The sequence below is a fragment of the Oncorhynchus clarkii genome, chromosome 6 (assembly GCF_045791955.1).
Source record: "Oncorhynchus clarkii lewisi isolate Uvic-CL-2024 chromosome 6, UVic_Ocla_1.0, whole genome shotgun sequence".
Classification (NCBI taxonomy): domain Eukaryota; kingdom Metazoa; phylum Chordata; class Actinopteri; order Salmoniformes; family Salmonidae; genus Oncorhynchus; species Oncorhynchus clarkii.
The window spans coordinates 67,871,279-67,891,361 of record NC_092152.1 but is presented as its reverse complement, the minus strand read 5'-3'; the positions used below and the strand labels follow the sequence as shown (position 1 = coordinate 67,891,361).

At 42.2% G+C, this 20,083-nt stretch overlaps 1 protein-coding gene across 1 annotated transcript; it reads left to right on the top strand.

Annotated features, from left to right (window-relative positions):
* The first annotated feature begins 6,645 nt into the window (after nt 1-6,645).
* Nucleotides 6,646-19,749, top strand: LOC139412193 (fibulin-7). The gene is made up of 8 exons (XM_071159008.1): nt 6,646-6,925; nt 10,141-10,300; nt 10,838-11,008; nt 11,745-11,870; nt 17,604-17,786; nt 17,909-18,046; nt 18,528-18,663; nt 18,784-19,749. The coding sequence occupies exons 1-8, from the start codon at nt 6,860-6,862 to the stop codon at nt 19,145-19,147; spliced, it is 1,344 nt and encodes a 447-aa protein (XP_071015109.1). The 5' UTR covers nt 6,646-6,859; the 3' UTR covers nt 19,148-19,749.
* Nucleotides 19,750-20,083: the final 334 nt, after the last annotated feature.

The window sequence follows — 20,083 nt, the reverse complement described above, 5'->3', positions numbered from 1 at the left end:
ACAACCAAACTTCTAAACGCTTGGCTGACCTTTTAACCATATAAATCAAATCAGTATTAAGTCGTGCAGTGGTGACCCGGTGGGGCTGTTTAGTCTGTTTAGCTAAATATATATATATATATATATATATATATATATATATATATACAGTACCAGTCAAAAGTTTTGACACACCTACTCGTTCAAGGGTTTTTCTTTATTTTAGTATTTCTATATTTTAGAATAACAGTGAGGACATCTAAACTATTAAATAACACATATGGAATCATGTAGTAAGCAAAAACGTTTTCAACAAATCAAAATATATTTATATTTTGGATTCTTCAAAGTAGCCACCAATACACAACCGTAGTAAGCGTAGTAAGCAAAAACGTTTTCAACAAATCAAAATATATTTATATTTTGGATTCTTACTGCTTCTTAACACAGCGCGCATCCAACCCCGAAGCCAGCCGCACCAATGTGTCGGAGGCTACACCGTGCACCTGGCAACCTTGGCTAGCACGCACTGCGCCCGGCCCGCCACAGGAGTCGCTGGTGCGCGATGAGACAAGGAGATCCCTACCGACCAATCCCTCCCAACCTGAAGATCACTGACGTCATGATTCAACCGCGTTTTTTGTTGTTGTTTCCAGTTGTCTTGAAAGCACCTTTGATGACCAAATTTGCCCACAAGAAGGACCACCTTCCTGTTCAAGTGAGCACAGCGCAACAACGGTGAGTCCAAAATGCCGCTGCATAAATTAGCTCATGTGCTTTTCTTCACGAGGAGGGATACTATATAATGTTGTTGGGTCTGTAACCATGTTTGCCAGTGACAGTCTCTTCCCATTCAAATATTTGTTTTCAACAAAAAGTTCAGTAATAGACCCGTGTAATTCCAGTTGATATTGCGAGCGTTGTTTTTTGTTTTCTTGTCTCCATTATAGTGCAATGAATGTATTATTATTATAATTATAATGTGTTATGTGTTGTGTTGTGTAGTGGCTTTGCTGGCATGCATAAAAACAATGGTTGAGTTTGCCCCACCAAGATTTACATGCTAAAATCGCCACTGGTCTCATATGTGAAAATGTTTAGTCTGTTCCTCAAAATTGTAAATGTCAACCATTCCGATTAAACATTAGGTGAGACAATTCAACTCAGTCAAGTTGTCTACAGAGAATATACAGTGCAATCGGAAAGTATTCAGACCCCTTGACTTTTTCTACATTTTGTTATGTTACAGCCTTATTCTAAAATATATATTTTTTAAATCCCTGATCAATCTACACACAATACCCCATAATGACAAAGCAAAAAATATATATTTTTTTATATATTAGCAAATGTATTACAAATAAAAACTGAAATACTTTGTTTATATAAGTATTCAGACCCTTTCCTATCAGACTTGAAATAGCCACTGCTTCCTTCCAAACCACTTTTGCGATTTCCGACTTGTTTTGTAATGTTTATGTCCAATCAAAGTTACGGTAGATAAAACGTCTTTTGATCTGTGGCCAATGACCTTGAGCCTTATTGGACGGGCACTTCTACCGTAAATCTATGCCAGCACCCAAAGGGGCTTGAACTTTCTTGCTCTCCCTGTAGATTTTGCGGTGACGTAGTGTCCCCATGAGTGGCAGAACACTGAGCCAATCACAGCGCAACTAGAGAACATTACCAACTCCTACGCTCTGTATTTTCCGCTGGCTGACCCACCACCTCAGAAAGTACTGAGCTAGGCTGAAACACCTGCATTTTGGAGCTGCCTCACTCAATAAAGCTAAAAAGAGAACATGTTGTACCTTATTAACATTTTTTTTTTACATTGTTTGCAAATGGATATTTGATATGTAAAAAAATACATATATAGTACCAGTCAAAAGTTTGGACACACCTACTCATTCAACGGTTCTTTATTTTTTACTATTTTCTATATTGAGAGAATGCCAAGAGTGTCTTCACAAGGTCCTTTGCTGTTGTTCTGGGATTAATTTGCACTTTTCGCACCAAAGTACGTTCATCTCTAGGAGACAGAACGCGTCCTTCCTGAGCGGTATGAAAAATGAGTTTTAATGACACCAATCTACGTGTGTGTAAACTTCCAACTTCAACTGTATATATATATATGTCATGACGTGGCCCTCTTTGGGTATAGCATGCCTTCTCTTTCTCGCCTACACCCAGGCTGCTGTTATCTCAGGTCGTAAATCCCTGGAGGAGACTCTCTTCCTCATGGCCAGACAGTATAGAGAGAGAGAAGGTTTCACAGGAGAACAAAGGAACCTCTTCTCCAGCATAGAACTTGAGAACTGAACAATGTACATGTTTTGGAGAAGGTGTACACGGTCGGGGAAGAATCCAGCTACGACCGGTCCATTTTGTTTAATGTTTGTGAAACTCATGAGAGACAATACAGCCACATTACCATAACTCTGTTTGTACAAGAGTCTCAGTTATGAAGCTTGCATCTAATTGTTGTATAAAATGAATGAGTAAAGATTAAACTATTTGTGAACTTATGTAATGTTAATTTAAACTGTTTAAGGGAACCCAATTCTCTTTAAAGTTAACTAAGTCATTGGCCCACCCCATGAGCACAGACATTGATCTGGCGTAATGGGACAGCCATTTTCTGCTCTTCCGAATATACCCCCACCTGGAGAATCATCTGCAGACCAAGCTTACCTCAATTACGAGAGGGCTACGGTTTGAGTAGAGACCAGCTTACCTCGATAACCGAGAGGGCTAAGATTTGAGTATATTGCTGAATTCTTAACCATACCACGTGGTTAAACTCTGAGACTATCGATACCAACAGAATAAGAACAAATCTTTGATACTAATTACTAGTCTGCAGGTAGGAATTCTGTACCATTGAACGTGAAGACCGACAACCGCCAAAACATTTATCTACAAGAACATTTCTGAAATGGGACTCTGAAGTACCATTCTGGCCACAAGAGACGATCAGGCGAACTCTCCAACAGAAAGACGGACAATTCCAACAGATATTAGGACGACACACTCAGCGTAAATATATATTGATTGCAATTATTCCCAAATGAGTGACTGTTCATGTGCAAAGGATTAGCATTTAAATTAATATAATTATCAAGTGTGTAGTGACTCATTTGCGTAATTCCCTTCTTTCTCAGTCGACCCCCACTTCCCTTTTGTCCACCAAGCCGCGATACCAGTTTATCCCACTAGGGAAACTCCGCTATCATTTCCTTGTAACCATATCTACTGTTGGTTTATTTATGCATTTCTGTGATTATTTAGTTAGTAAATAAATTATTTAAGACAATTGATGTAAGGATGATTCATAGAGAAGACTGGGTTCGTGCAGATAACCAACAATTTACGACTTTTGGAATGAGACTAACGTGAGGTAAAGAATAATTCATTAATTAGAAGACTAATTGATCAGATATTAAAATATCTGAAAGTTATATTAGGAAAAGTATAACTTTGTGCCCCGACTTCCTAGTTAATTACATTTACATGATTAAGTTAGTCACGTAATAATAATTACAGAGAATTTATTTGATAAAAATAAGTCTTCGGTTTAATGATGCCAAAGACACGACATATATACAGTATATTAGCTAAACAGATCTGCCCTGAATGACAGGTCAACACTGTAAAACACATAGGATGTGTGTATATATGGAAAAATAGACCTTAAAAAATGTCCAACAATCGATTTGGTCGAAAGGGCAGACGACTTTTGATCGACCAATAGTTTTTTTTTGTCTGGACCAGCCCTAAGGCCAATGTATACCCTATGTAAAACAATCAAGAAAACATAAATTAAAAGTCAAAGGTGACTGTCAGTAGGCCTATCTGAGTGATCCCATGTGTAGTGTAGGGCAAGCTATATACAACAGTAGGTTACATCCGTGTTAGCACAAGTCAATTACTGTAGCCTAAACTCTTTATTAACAACATATACCGTACTTGAGAGATAGACAAGAAGCCCAAACAGAGCAGAGATCAGTGTCACTGTCACGATCATCGTAAGAACATTCGGACCAAAGCGCAGCGTGATATGGGTTCCACATATTTATTGATGTGAAACGCACAAAACAATAAAAAGCAAAAGATATGTGAAGCTATGGAGTGCTCACAGGCAACTACACATAAACAAGATCCCATAACAAAACAGTGGGGAAATGGCTGCCTAAATTTGATCCCCAATCAGAGACAACGCTAAACAGCTGCCTCTGATACCAAGCCAACATAGAAATAAAACAACCTAAATTACCCACCCTAGTCACACCCCGACCTAACCAAAATAGACAATAAAAAGGCTCTCTGTGGTCAGGGTGTGACAGTCACTGATCCATGAGAATAACATCTACAACTTCTACACTCACAATGAAAATATTTATGTTTCACTGAAGGCAACAGACATAACAAATATCTGACATGTGGCTTTTTTTAAATTAAGGTTTTCCAAAGAACGTGTGTGTGCATTTGATGAGACTGGGCTATTACAGTCCTAACTATGGCATTCATTTGGAGAAATCTGCACCGCTTGTCCTATTTCCTCAGGATAGGTAACTACAGTGATTGCAGAGTGTAGCGCTGAAAGAAATAGCTCAGTCCGCCTTTATGCAATAGTGGGTAACACTGTGAGAGAGACCAAATAATCAGAGGTGTTCCTATGCCATCTCTTTATGGCCAATCTCTGCAAACACAAAGTACAACTATAGAATGAGATAAGTTTCAATAATCAGGGATGCTCACACACACCATGACGAGCAATCTCACCCATCTTTCAGGAATCCTTTGTTACGTTGTGGTCTACTACAGCAGTAGATCCCCACAAAGTCAGCAAGACAATATAATCACCACAGTGAAACTATGAAACGTCTGCTGAACAGAAGAGTTCTGATACCCAATCATTCTCCATCATCACATCAAAACCCAACATTTCCAACTACACCCCCGCCACACGACACACAAACACATCAAATGTCTTGACCATTAGTAGCAAATAATATGCGCACATGTAATCAAAAATGAAATTTCACAATAAATCCCTCCAAACTTGTGTATTCTTAAGAATCTGATTTAATTTGAGGGTTCGTACTGTATGTGTGTGTTCCCCACAGAAACTGAAGGACAGTGGGTAGGGGGTGTGTATTGGGGAACCAGTTTCAACAGAACCTCAACTAACTGTGCTGTTCTGCTTCTCATTACAGAAGCATCTCACAGGACTGAGAGCCATCTCGGGTTTCAGTATTATATTCTCAAAGATATAAAAGAACAGACACCAACCAGTCACAAACCACTCACTGGTCATGGGCTATTGATTCTACATGCAGCTCTCTTCCCATTATCCTCCCATAGTGACATCACCTACTAGGATTAGGGAAGGTACTGTAGTAGCGCCGAGTCACCTCAGTGAGTAGGACAGAGATTCAGACATGGGAGTGATGCTTATACCACATCCTGGGCCTAGTGAAGGGCTTTCAGTAGGATGGTTTACTGTACATGGGTGAGTAGGTGGGCGGGTGGTAGTGGGGAAGTTACTGTTGTGTGACTGTTGTCTTCAGTGCTGTCCTGGGGGATTTGAGACCATCATGTCAATGAGTCGTGAAAGAGACATATTTTACCCAAGAGGGCGGGTGTGGAGGTCCCTGTGATGAGTGATGCAGAACCACAAGCCCTGGAATAGAATGGAATGCAGAAGAGATAAATGTGTATCATAATGGACAGTGGGAGAGAACTATAGCTGAGCAAGCAGAAAAGAAAGGAGCAGTAAAGTAGAGGCCAGTAAATGCAGTACTGTTCAGTGCAGTCACCGTGGGTCTATACTACATGGGTGGGTGGTTGGTTGGATCAGTTACAGGTGGAATCAGATCTAACTCACTGACAGGTCTGTGCTGAAACAGGGCTCTTGATGCTTCAGCAGTTGGTGATTTACTATCTGGAGCTGATTATGGCATGAGAATGTTTTTATGGTATGAGAACGTTCACCGGGCTGGGGGTACGACAGAATAACTAACCTCAGCTATACTTCCATGGTAGTGGTGGTGTTAGGTGTGTTCTGCTGGGGAGATGAAAACAGGACTGTTGTATTAGATGATGGCAAGGTGATGGACACTTACTCCCTGCAGAGGGCACACCTTCCCCACTTTCTATGCTCATTCAACAGTACACTTTTACTCTCAGGATGTCTGCCATTCAAGATAACAAAAAAACACATTGGAACACAGACTCATTGTCCATTAGGCTACTGTAATTACCTGGTAATAAGCACAAGGCTGAGTTAATTCAACAAAATGCGTGCTGCTCAAGTAGGTTATATGTATTCCTGTGTTACATAGTTATTTCCCTAATGAAAGATGGGTTTACATTTCCTCGTAAATCATGAGAAGATGCAACCTGTAAGAGTTGTGTCTCACATTACCCTGGTTGTCACCTTCCCACAGTGCCCACTGCCCAGTGGAGCTTGCCTCAATCCATCCAAGCTTCCTGATGAATGTGTTTTTCTCTTCAGTTTACAAATTCCACATCTGAGAGGCTTTCATGAGGGAGGAAATGTGCCATGTGCCTTCCAAAAAAAGGAAAAGAGTTAGAAATAAATACACATGCCTACGTAATGGTTATTTTGTCAAATGTGGTCAACAGGTCTTCTAGTCCCATAACCTGATTGGTTCTCGACGAGTAAACCCTACATTCCATAAAGTTTTGCTTTGGCATCTTGTCTGACATGTGAATGAATTAATAGCGTTTCTCACAAATACCACTGAGGTGCTTATAAGCGCATTTTACACACTGGAAATTCACTGTACCCAGAAGATACCCAACCCAGCGCGCTTCGGGACTGAGTGTAAGCACAGTACAGGATTAACTGAAAATGATTTGGATGCACGCTGTCATTGTGTTCCTGTGTCTTTGTCCAATCCTCGCTGCATTTGGGCAGGTGAGTGTTTCCTGCGGTTGTCAGTGTCATGAGGGCACCTTGGCCACTATTAAGAGACAACATATGGTGTTTCTTGGATTTATTTTGCACAGCTGGTTGGTCCAATCAAAAATGTAGCTGATTTAAAAGCACATATCACACTACATATCACAGAGTAAAACGTCAAATCTATGTAAATTACTGAATTTGATATGATCATGGGTTACCATTATAATCTCTATGAGTGTGTTACGATTTAATGTAGTCTATTGTGGTTTCTGACATGCTTTAGGTAGTCCATTAATGTAATAAACTCAGAAAACATTTCCAGACCAATTAATTATCACATATAGCCTCGGGACATAGTTAAAATTCTTGCCATTATCTGTAATGACCTGAAAAGACTGTGGGTAAATATCACACAGATTTACAACTGAGAAAATAGACCTGAGAGAAAGGTTGTCTGAATGCCCTTTTCATGGACAGGCTTTAATTCAACATCTAACACTGAGGGATGCAGCATTGATGTCTGGGTGTTTTGTTGAAGGTCAAAACGCATCAAGCTGAAGTGTCAATCTCTTGTCAAATGCAAGAGCCTGCAAGTCCAGCTATAAGGTCATTATCCATGCATCATGACATGGACAGACACCCATTGATAGAACTGGTGTTTGGTCGACCTCAATTCCCAGGCAAGCTGCACAAACGATTACTAAGGCCCCTTGCATGCATGTCCAGACACCGAGAGGCCCATCACCATGAATAGACCCAACACCTCTGACGTGTTTCAGCACAAACCTGCTAAACCTCTCTACCTTGTCCAAGGACAAGGGTCTATATTACAGCATATTGTTGTGTGTGTGTGTGTGCTATGCTGTACTCTTTCTGTTGTTCAGTCAGAAATTCATGTGGAATGTCAAATTTGGACTCAATTTAGTTTTTGTCCACATTTAGTTAAGATCATGATGTACTGTGTGGTAATGAGCTGTGTGTATGAGGAGTCTGTTCAGGTCTCGTTAGTGATCTTTGGCTTGTTCTTGTCATGGCACAACTCACACTGCAGAACTGAAGCCATGCAGTGATTACATAATTGAACAAGGTCAGCCAGAGTATGATTAGCTACAGGACACATTTCCTTTTATGCAAAACCTTTCTGCATCACATAATTCACTTAGAACAATCTAGAATCCTTGGATTAGATCACCATGCTACTTTGGCCTTCATCGTTGCACTGCACACCTCTCGATTCAAAGAGCAGCTCAGAACTTACTGAAGGAGCCTATAGGTATGTTACCTAGGCACACAAGATAATGTCACAGACACATGAAATGCAAATGCATGAAATGTTTTGCAGCGGAGGCAGAAAGAGGACATTATCGCTGGGGCACACAAACAGCAGCCTTTCCCTCCCCCCTCCCTCTCTCCCTCCCTCCCTCCGTCCTGACTGATTTCGCTCCAGCAGCCCAGCTCCCTGCTCCAGTTTCAATCAGCCAGGTGTTTTCACAGGATGACCAAATATTTACTTTTCTTACATAACTTCTGCCAGATGAAAACACTAATTGGCTCTCTGAAAACATTCATGAGAGGACAGAGAGGAGGAGGGAGAGAGTTGAAAGAGAGAGTGAGAGTTTAGGAAAAATATACTACTAACACTCCCTGATTTTCTCAGCCAATGGGAGGAGAGGCTGTGCCTCATACACAGGTGATGTTTACCCTCTGGGTGTTTATTCCACACCATCTGACCCCAAACAGCCTCCCTACCCTTTATCAAAACCACCAGTACACCCACCCCTGCATCAAAACCTACAGTACACCCACCCCTTCATCAACACCTACAGTACACCCACCCCTGCATCAAACAATGAACGCTATGAGCAAGCAACATTTTTTATGCCTCCAAGGAGATCATTCCACTGACTGTCAGAACTTTCAGAGACTTATGGGCTAAAAAGATAGAACAGCCGAGATAGGCTGGGATATGAGAGAAGGCAGACTGGGAGGGGCTTTCGTGTGATGGGAATCTGTTGTGAGAATGAGTCCAGATAGGATTGGAGCCACTCTTTCTCTCATGGAGTGTGTCTTTAGTGTTTCACAGCAACCCCCTTAGACCGTACAGGAGGCCTACAGGACTTCTCTCTAGCACCATCAAGTAACACCACCAGGGGCATAAGCACGCAACCTCCAAAACATAAAACTACTACCACTAGAGAACAACTCACTTTGCACAAAGGCAAAAGCCTACCAGCCAACCAACACTACAGCCACCTCTGACTTCAAGCTCCCCAGCTGGTGGTAGGGGTTGTTGAGATGCCCATGCGTGCTCAGAACTCTTGGTTCACTTGTACAGTAGGTCAGACAATCAGGGGGATGATGTCGCCGGCTCAATTAATTCATTCACCACATCGACTAGGCTGCCTACTGTGTACAGTGAGATTAAAAATGACCATCTGAGTGCTGATGTAGTGTTGAAGCAGGTATGTCTACTCTGATGTCTCTTTTCTGGTCTCCCTAGAAACCCAGACCAGTGACCATATGCCTCTTTAGTTACTTTTAGGTACTGTACACTACATTCTTTAAATTTCAGTGCTATCTTAGGAAAACCCCTAAAATACTTTCTAATTGCAGTAACAAACCACTTCATGTGGCTCACCAGATGCTAGTTTATCATTCATAACTCAAGCCAATGTACAGTAGCTGCTGTACTTCTGTCCTGTTATTCCAACATTAACTTGTTGGTGAGGTCATCTCTCTGTTCTTTCCAGTGATTAAGTAGTGAGGACATTTGCTTTTGCAGTGAATGTGGTTTGTATAACTGAGTGATGTCAAATTCTAGGAAGCTAATGTAAGAATGAGTTCTGCCTCCATCTTCTGACCAAGTCACCTGTGTCTCACGGTCCCTGACTTGAGTTTAAATTAGGCAGTCATCTATCAACTGTAACTGCACTTCATTAGGCAATGAATGTGCTCTGTGTAGCCTATGTTAGCACAGGAAAAATAAACTTGCATGTTCCTCAACCCATGTTTGTAACGTGCCCCTTCGCTAAAATGCAATTAAGATCTTCCTGTATTATGGCTTTTTAAAATACAGTAACTCTGCAAAAGAATTGCCTTTTTGGGGATGACTCTCTTGTCAAGTTTTTCCCTGTATAACACTTTTGAACTCTTCCACTGTCCCTGACTTCCCCTGTTTCTATTGGACAAAAAAGTGTTCACCTGCTTACCATGCCCTGTCCCTGTAGGACTGTCCCAGCAGGCAGGACATGCAGAGCTCCCTAAAGCAGGTCCAGAAGCTGCTGTCGACCCACGAGGCTGCATACCTTCAGAGCCTCCGCACCCTGAGGAAGAAACTCAACTTGCTACAGAACACAGCCACCAAACAGACTGGCAAAGCAAACAATGGTAAGTCTGCACACAGCCCAAACATCGGTTGAAGAAGCAACATGTAGCCTACAATTTTAGCCATAGGCTTAAATTCGATTTCTTCATGTTTTTTTAAGTACACTGAAATGCCTAAAATGGCTTTTAGTAGGCCTGCTGCTTTTTATTTTATAATCTATCTATTTTATAATTTATTATTTATTTATAAAAAACACCATTTGCAAGAATGTGAGGAAGTTTTATATTACTAACGTTTTTGCTATTGTTGTCAACCTCATGAACGAGAACCAATCGTGATTCAGTAAGTTGTGTAGGCCTACACACAGCACCAGCCGGACCGGTAAAAATGCTAATTAGCTGTAAAAATGCAGTGTCACGCTGCGTTCTAAAAATGTTAACTCTGGTGGATTGTTATTCCTTTGCTACTACTGGTATGTCATTTCACATTTGGTGGTTAACGGTAGGTAGAAAGGTTAAATTGAGCTCCTATGGACCTATGGCTGGAGAGTTAAGTCTTGGCTTATGTCCCCCTACCAACCGCCCCCCACCGCTTTACAGATACCTGTCTAAAGCTGGACACGCCTGCCAACAGCAGGAAGTTGGGAAAGGCGCAGACCCCAGGTCACGAGGTTCACTTTCTGTGTGATGCGGGTTATGAGTTGGTGGGAGCAGAGAGCAGGATGTGTCAGGAGAGCCTCACCTGGAGCGGCCAGCAGCCCACCTGCCGCAGTGAGTGACCCTACCATTTGCTACAGATTACCCTACCCCTAACCTTATCGTTAACCATTAGGGAGACACACATCCAACGTGAAATCACTACCTTTTGTCACTACTATCTACTTCTTCTCTTTCTCTGGCGTCTCTTCCCCCCCACCCTTTTCTCTTCTCTTCTCCTTTCCTCTTCTCTGTCCCGTCACTCATCTCTTTATCTGCTCTTCCATCTCTCTCAAGTCCTTGTCAGCATCCTCTTTGTATCCCCCTCTCTTTTCTTTATCTCTCTTTCCCCCATTTTAAACTTCATGCATATTACTAACATTTATCTAGATAAGATGGCTTGCATCCATATGAGTTTCATTATCAAATTTCCTTTTTATGTATTTTCATGGCCATCCAGAATGGGTTATTGAATCCAGTGACTGTGACACATAGTTATAGCAGCCCTCTGTCTTGACAACTTGCTAACATTTAGATAATGCTTCAAAGACGTTCTGTGAGACTAAAAGTCAGGCCATCCCTTTCGCTCCGGTTATGTCGAGTACTCACACGCATGCACATTCACGCTCACGCACGCAAGTGTGCGCACACACACACAGAGAAGGAGCTGTTCTCTTTTAGTTAATGCATCAGAGCTATAAGGTTCCACCTGTGCTTGTCAGTGAGTTAGCTAGCCAACATTTACATCAGGGCTAATATTACTTCATTCTCCTCTCTTGACTAATCCCTTACTCCTCCTGTCCTTCCTCAGACATAAATGAGTGTGCCTCGTCTCCCTGTCTGAACGGGGGGACATGTGTGGACGAGATGAACCAGTTCTCCTGCACGTGTACCAAAGGCTGGGCCGGAGCCACCTGCCAGAGCCCTGTGCCAACATGTAGGTAGAGATGCTTAAGCATTAAGGCCCAAAGGGGTGTGGTATATTGGCCAATATAAGGGCTGTCCTTATGCACAACGCAAAGTGCCTGGACTCAGCCCTTAGCCGTGGTATATTGGCCACGGTTAATATATACAACAAAACCCTTGAGGTGCCTTATTGATATTATAAACTGGAACCAGGACTTACAGTCCTATATATCTCTATGCTATGGCTAACTAGTAAAAACAACACACAAGGGCCAGACACCGAGGGAGACCCAGGTCCACTCCCTCTCGCTGGTTCTGGCTGGCTGGGCTATCATACACACTCAGGGCTCCAGGCAGAGCCAGCGAATCAATACGGCCCAGTTAGGTTTTGTTTCTCTCTGTCTATTTGTTTTCATTTCTCCCCCCTGTGTACAGTACACTGCTGTAAGTGAGAACCACACACAGACTAATGGGGATTTAGATGGACTTTGACCATGAGTAACACTGCTTGCACTGTGTGGGAGGCTTCTATAAGTCTATCATCCCACTCACACACAGCCCACTGATAGAGGGCTGCATGGTGCAATGGATGTGAACACTGAGGTCAGGAAATGTTGGGAAACTACAGTGTTGCATGAATGTTTAATATTAAAACGTTTAATGTAGCCTAACTTAAGTTGCAAGTAAGTCGAGACGACCGCCCGTCTGGTCGCCAGACAACATTTTGAGTATCTCATCTCTGTGTCCAATACATTTGTGCTCAGTCTTGACTCAGTCTTGGATAGTGACAACTGGTCATTTCTTCTGGAGACCAGCCGAGACCAGCGCAGTAAAAAACTCCTAATTATCAGCTTCCATTCAGTCAGCACATAAAACTGCTTTGCCTTGCCAAATATATACACTCCTTTCTTGAAACATTAATACCTGCGCTCTTTATATCTAGTATAGACATGTTTGCGCACTGGCGAACCTATTGGACCTAGGCCTTCAGTGGCGAACCTATTGGACCTAGGCCTTCAGCGTGTGACAGGTTCTTGACGCTGAAAGGACAGCAATCGTCATACCAGCGGACTCATTTAGGACTGCACTTTTATTTTAAACAAAGGGCCAGAGGCGTAGTGGAGGCTATATGCAGGTATACACCGTATACCTACTGTTTTTATGGGCATTGTGTATACTCACTTCTTAATCCCCAGTGATGCGTATCAAAGTAGTGTAGTGGAGATATACGGCTTATCAATTATGTATAACAATAAAGAAGCCATGCATAAAGTAGCCTACACAATCGCAAAGTACGTGACATACAGCTCTGGAAAAATTTGAGATCACTGCAAAATTATGAGTTTCTCTGGTTTGACTATTTATAGGTGTGTGATGAGGTAAAATGATCAGTTTCTCTGGTTTTACTATTTATAGGTGTGTGATGGGGTAAAATGATCTGTTTCTCTGGTTTTACTATTTATAGGTGTGTGATGGGGTAAAATTATCAGTTTCTCTGGTTTGACTATTTATAGGTGTGTGATGGGGTAAAATGATCAGTTTCTCTGGTTTTACTATTTATAGGTGTGTGATGGGGTAAAATGATCAGTTTCTCTGGTTTGACTATTTATAGGTGTGTGATGGGGTAAAATGATCAGTTTCTCTGGTTTTACTATTTATAGGTGTGTGTTTGGGTAAAATGATCAGTTTCTCTGGTTTTACTATTTATAGGTGTGTGTTTGGGTAAAATGATCAGTTTCTCTGGTTTTACTATTTATAGGTGTGTGTTTGGGTAAAATGATCAGTTTCTCTGGTTTTACTATTTATAGCTGTGTGTTTGGGTAAAATGATCAGTTTCTCTGGTTTTACTATTTATAGGTGTGTGATGGGGTAAAATGATCAGTTTCTCTGGTTTTACTATTTATAGGTGTGTGATGGGGTAAAATGATCAGTTTCTCTGGTTTTACTATTTATAGGTGTGTGATGGGGTAAAATGATCAGTTTCTCTGGTTTTACTATTTATAGGTGTGTGTTTGGGTAAAATGATCAGTTTCTCTGGTTTTACTATTTATAGGTGTGTGATGGGGTAAAATGATCAGTTTCTCTGGTTTTACTATTTATAGGTGTGTGATGGGGTAAAATGATCAGTTTCTCTGGTTTTACTATTTATACGTGTGTGTTTGGGTAAAATGATCATTTTAGTTTTTTTTCTCTAAACTACTGTCAACAAATAAAAATATTGTCATTTAGAGCATTTATTTGCAGAAAATGACAACTGGTCAAAATAACAAAAAAGCAGTGTTGTCAGACCTTGAATAATGCAAAGAAAATAAGTTCATATTCATGTTTAAACACAATACTAATGTTTTAACTTCGAAAGAGTTCAGAAATCAATATTTGGTGGAATAACCCTGATTTTCAGTCACCCAAACACATAACTATAAATAGTAAAACCAGAGAAACGGATCATTTTGTCTCTTCATTTTTTTCCAGAGCTGTATATTTACATGTGCGCAGCACACACAGCCTAGTTTCAACGGAATGTCGACTGCAGCCAGCAAGAATGCACAGCTCTCAACTGTTTTGTTGGCAAAGAGCAGCTCAAAGAAAAATGATATTGATAGCCTGTAGGGTAGGTTGCAAATACTTTTCAATGTATGATATCTACCAGTAAATGCTAACTAAAGCAACAATGAGTATGCAAATAAGGTCAGTAGGCTATTGTGATGAGCATTCAGTCATCATACCCTGTTTGCATCAGTGGTGGGCCTGGGTGGACACCCAATCAAGTTTGAGCAAAAACAGAAAAATAATACATGATTATGACAAAAATATATATTATTTATATTGTCAGACCTCCAAAAGGGTCTCCTGATGTGCTTTAAGCACTGTTGTGGACGTCACATTTTAGTTGTTTTTCTATTTAAAGAAGGTGTGATTTAGAGATTGCAAATCTAAAAAAACATAAGATTTTTCCTTCGCTTGGCAGGCCATTTGAGATTTGTTTTGCTAAATATGAGGATACCTACTAACACTATGCAGTCACACACAGCATGGTGTTAAAGAATAAGCAGTCCAATCACTCTGACATAGTAAGCCAGTGGGTTCCAATCATAAGAATACTAAAACACAACCATTAGGCTAAGCATTTCTTCATCGAAATGTACAACTATTACTTTTCATTGCACAAAATATTTCACGTTTAGCACACAAAGTAACCGGTGACCTAAAGTTTAAATGCAACAACGTTTCACACATGTTATTTTCAAAGAGATGGTTAACAACAGCAAGGGAGCTGAAATAAAATAAACAGTTCCACTCAAAAGATGAGGATAAATGTTAACTTATTCAAGAAGTTATTCTTGAAAAGGGAGAAGCTAACAAATTAGCAACATCCTCTTCTATAACACCTTCTGCAGCCGCTAAAAACTAGCCTACAACAAAAGATAGTTAGCTACATCATAGGAAAACTACTGCTTGCTATTGCGCAGTGACCTGTCAGCCTTTCAGAAAGCAGAGGTTTCCAGATTTGTTTTGTAAAAAACAGTCCACCCATTACAAGTCAAAATGTGATTGGTTGATTCCACTGTCACTCCAAAATGTTGCCCTGATTCAGTTGAATGGCAGATGCCTTCTATCTATCTATTTATTTTAATTTTAATTTCACCTTTATTTAACCAGGTAGGCTAGTTGAGAACATGTTCTCATTTACAACTGCGACCTGGCCAAGATAAAGCAAAGCAGTTTGACCCATACATCAACACAGAGTTACACATGGTATAAACAAACATACAGTCAATAATACAGTGAAAAAAATTATATATACATTGTGTGCAAGTGAGGTAAGATAAGAGAGGTAAGGCAATAAATAGGCCATGGTGTCGAAGTAATTACAATATAGCAATTAAACACTGGAGTGATAGATGTGCAGAAGATGAATGTGCAATTAGAGATACTGGGGTGCAAAGGAGCAAGATAAATAAATAAATACAGTATGGGAATGGGCTATTTACAGATGGGCTGTGTACAGGTGCAGTGATCTGTGAGCTGCTCTGACAGCTGGTGCTTAAAGTTAGTGAGGGAGATATGAGTCTCCAGCTTCAGTGATTTTTGCAGTTTGTTCCAGTCATTGGCAGCAGAGAACTGGAAGGAAAGGTGGCCAAAGGAGGAATTGGCTTTGGGGGTGACCAATGAGATATACCTACTGGAGCGTGTGCTACGGCTGGGTGCGGCTATGGTGACCAGAGAGCTGAGATGAGGTGGGGCTTTACCTAGCAATGACTTGTAGATGACCTGGAGCCAGTGGGTTTGGTGACGAGTAGGAAGCGAGGGCCAGCCAACAAGAGCATACAGGTCGCAGTGGTGGGTAGCATATGGGGCTTTGGTGACAAAACGGATGGCACTGTGATAGACTGCATCCAATTTGTTGAGTAGAGTGTTGGAGGCTATCTAGCTTCTGATGGCCTAGCCATTGGCTGACTTAGCTAGCTAGATTTATCTCCCCAGAGACCAGCAAAGAAAAATCCTGATTGGATATTTTTTTCTCTCCAGTGTTCGTTTCCTTTCCAACGAAAACTGAAGTGATTAAATAAGAACTTAATTGAAAATATTAATATAATTAATTATAGTTATTTTATAAATCCTTAGCCCTTCTCTGAAGGCGTAGAAGGCCCTCATTATTTCACACTGTGTTTGGGTTATTCACAAATTGTAGAGTGGCTCTATTATCACTCAGCCTGCATTTTTTTACCATTCTGAATGTATAAAGAATCCATAAGTTCTTCTGAAATATGAACACAGAAATACTGGACATTTTGAACTGCTATTATTGTGGCAATTTGACAAAATTACAATCATGGTCTTGAATTGGACTCCCATTTTTCTGGTCTCGGTCTCGTACCCCTTGTCCCTCTCCGGTCTTGGTCTTGACTCGTACCCCTTGTCCCCCTCCGGTCTGGTCTTGACTCGGTCTCGTACCCCTTGTCCCCCTCTGGACTCGGTCTGGACTCGGTCTCGTACCCCTTGTCCCCCTCTGGTCTCGGTCTGGACTCGGTCTGGACTCGGTCTCGTACCCCTTGTCCCCCTCCGGTCTTGGTCTTGACTCGGTCTCGTACCCCTTGTCCCCCTCTGGTCTCTGTCTTGACTCGTCTTGACTCGGTCTCATACTCCTTGTCCCCCTCCGGTCTTGGTTTTGACTCGGTCTCGTACCCCTTGTCCCCCTCCGGTCTTGGTCTTGACTCGGTCTCGTACCCCTTGTCCCCCTCTGGTCTTGGTTTTGACTCGGTCTCGTACCCCTTGTCCCCCTCTGGTCTTGGTCTTGACTCGGTCTCGTACCCCTTGTCCCCCTCTGGTCTCGGTCTTGACTCGGTCTCGTACCCCTTGTCCCCCTCTGGTCTCGGTCTGGACTCGGTCTCGTACCCCTTGTCCTCCTCCAGTCTTGGTCTTGACTCGGTCTCGTACCCCTTGTCCCCCTCTGGTCTCGGTCTGGTCTCGGTCTGGACTCCTTGGTCATGAATTGGTCTCACTTTAGGTGGTCTCAAACACAACACTGTTCCAAACACTGTGGTTACCCTGGGAACAAATAGTTAATTTGTAACTCTTTGTTCACATGGTAACCATAGTGTTTTATAAAGAAATAAGCTGCACTGATTTGAAGATGGAGATGTTTAGATGGCCATGCCCTCAGACTGGAGTCAGAAACCTCCATATCAATGAGAATCATCCTTATTTTCACTCTTCTCCTCATTCCTCTCCTTCTTTTTCTCCCTCTTTCTTTTTTCTCCAGTCTTTGTCACCATGACGAACACCTCGTCTGCCACCTCCTCTGCGGCTGCTGCCATCTCTCCCCCGGCTGTGACTGTTGGTCCGTTTGTCCGTCCGTCTCGCTGTACGCAGGTCCAGGGCACCACCCACTGCACCTGTGACCCCGGATACACCATCTCTGGGCGTGACAGCACCACTTGCACAGGTACACCACAATCAGCTACCATTGCTATGGTAACATAAAAATACACACTGTCTGAACACATAATGTTATATAATGTAACTGACATCAATGGCAATTGATGTGTGTGTGTGTGTGTGTTTCAGACATTGATGAGTGTGAGTTGTTCCACATGGGTCAGGCTGGCCGGCTGTGTTTACATGCCTGTGTTAACACTCCTGGAGGCTACCGCTGTACCTGTCCTGCTGGATACAATGTCACCCGCGACGGACGCAACTGCAAAGGTGAAAGGAGACCACCCACACACACACACACACACACACACACTGTACCAAAGTCTCAAATGCTGAACACACACACACACACACTGTACCAAAGTCTCAAATGCTGAACACACACACACACACACACACACACACACACCATCATATCCTCTGCCTCAAAACATGCCAGTTATACCAGATGAATACTAAACATTTGAATAGTCTACCACAAAGAGAAAGAAGATAACTTGGCTGAATGATAATGAATGTTTCCTATTATTTCCTATCCGTTGTATCTGTAATTCCATGCAATTCTGTTATCTACTGGCTGAATAATTAAACAAACCCTACATCTGGTCTGAATAAATGTTTGTTTTTGTAGGCAACTACAATAACTCAGTTATTTCTCTGTCTCGCTCTCTCTATTTTCTCTCTGTCTTTTTTATCTGTCCCTCCCTCACTTTTACACACATTATTCTCCCTCTCTCTCCATGGCCTGTAGACATAGATGAGTGTGCCACCAGACTGAATAACTGCACCCGGGACCAGATGTGTATAAACACCTACGGAGGGTTCCAGTGTGTACGTGTGGACTGCCCCCGCATACGAAACTCCACCTACAGCAAAACCTCACCCCTGTGAGTACCTTCTCTTATAGTTAATCAAGAATAGATTTGATAACATGTAACTCTTTATCACTCTCTTGCAATAATACACCTCTCAATGCCTATATAATCTTCTCTTTCCCTGTTCCCCAGGCGTTGCGAGCGTAACCCCTGCTCTGTGGACAACAAGGTGTGCTCTCAGGCCCCTAACTCCATCTCCCACCACTACCTGTCTGTCGTATCCAACCTGTCAGCACCACGCACCATGTTCCGTGTGTCGGCCCTCCGCCTCATGGGCGACACGCTGCGTTTCTCCCTGCTGGGCCGCGGGCAGGCCCGACGCCACTTCACGGTGCAGCGGTCAGACCGACAGACAGGCCAGCTGGTGCTGGGGAGCCCGGTGCAAGGCCCTGCTACACTGGAGGCAGAGGTGGAGATGACCGAGCTGGAGAAAGGGGTCCAGCTGGGGCGGTACATCACCAAGATCACCATGTTCATCTCCCAGTATGAGTTCTAGAGAGGGAGAGAGAAAGGTAGGGATTTAGAGGGTGGAATGAGGAGAGGGAGGAGGGAGTACTGTGGTAAGAGTTTTGGAGTGTGGCAGTGGATAGGGCTGGGAGGCTGGAAGGGGTGAGGCACTAAGTCCTAAGGAACAAAGAAGGACCTAAAAGAGAGGGAAGTTTAGTCGAGACATACAGGTATGGCAGGAACGGATGCATTTGGTAGAGTTGTATCAATTATAATGACAGAAAGGGAATGGTTCAGGTAAGGTTTAGGGGGGTAAGAAATTAGGGAGGGTCAGAGACATGAAAGGAGAAAATGGCCACTTGTGGTGGAGATTGAATGTTTCCTCACTGAAGCTGAGAGAGAGAGAGAGCTGGGTATGTAAATATGAGCTGAAGTCATTAACTGGTTAATTGTTTTACATCCAACATATGACAAAGTGACAATATCTGTAAGATGAGAAGACATGACGCTACACATTGACAATCCTATATTTCCTGGTCTTGTGTTCAACTTGTTTTGATATATTTATTTTGAAGGTGTTGTAAACCCCTGTTTGTGAACTGCTTTTTATTTATCTGAGAAAGCATTATTAAACATTTAATCAAAACACTACTGTATGATTTCTAGGGTTTCATTATTTACTTTTCCTATATACTTATGTCTCTGCACAGGACTGTATAAGGGGCTTGCCTTGAACTGTGACCTGTAGATGATCTGTCCGTCATAGAGGCTGAAACAGGAGTATGATGTACAGTATGAGTAGTGCAGGTCTGGGGAAGACATCAAGCATGGCAGTACAGAGCTACACTTTCCAGCAGACAGACAGCCAAAGTCACTCTGCTCAAAGAGCTACTAGAGCCTTACAGTATATGCATGAGCTAAACCAGCAAACACAGTGTATATTGTTACTTAATGAGATATGACAAATTGAACTGCTCTTTTACAC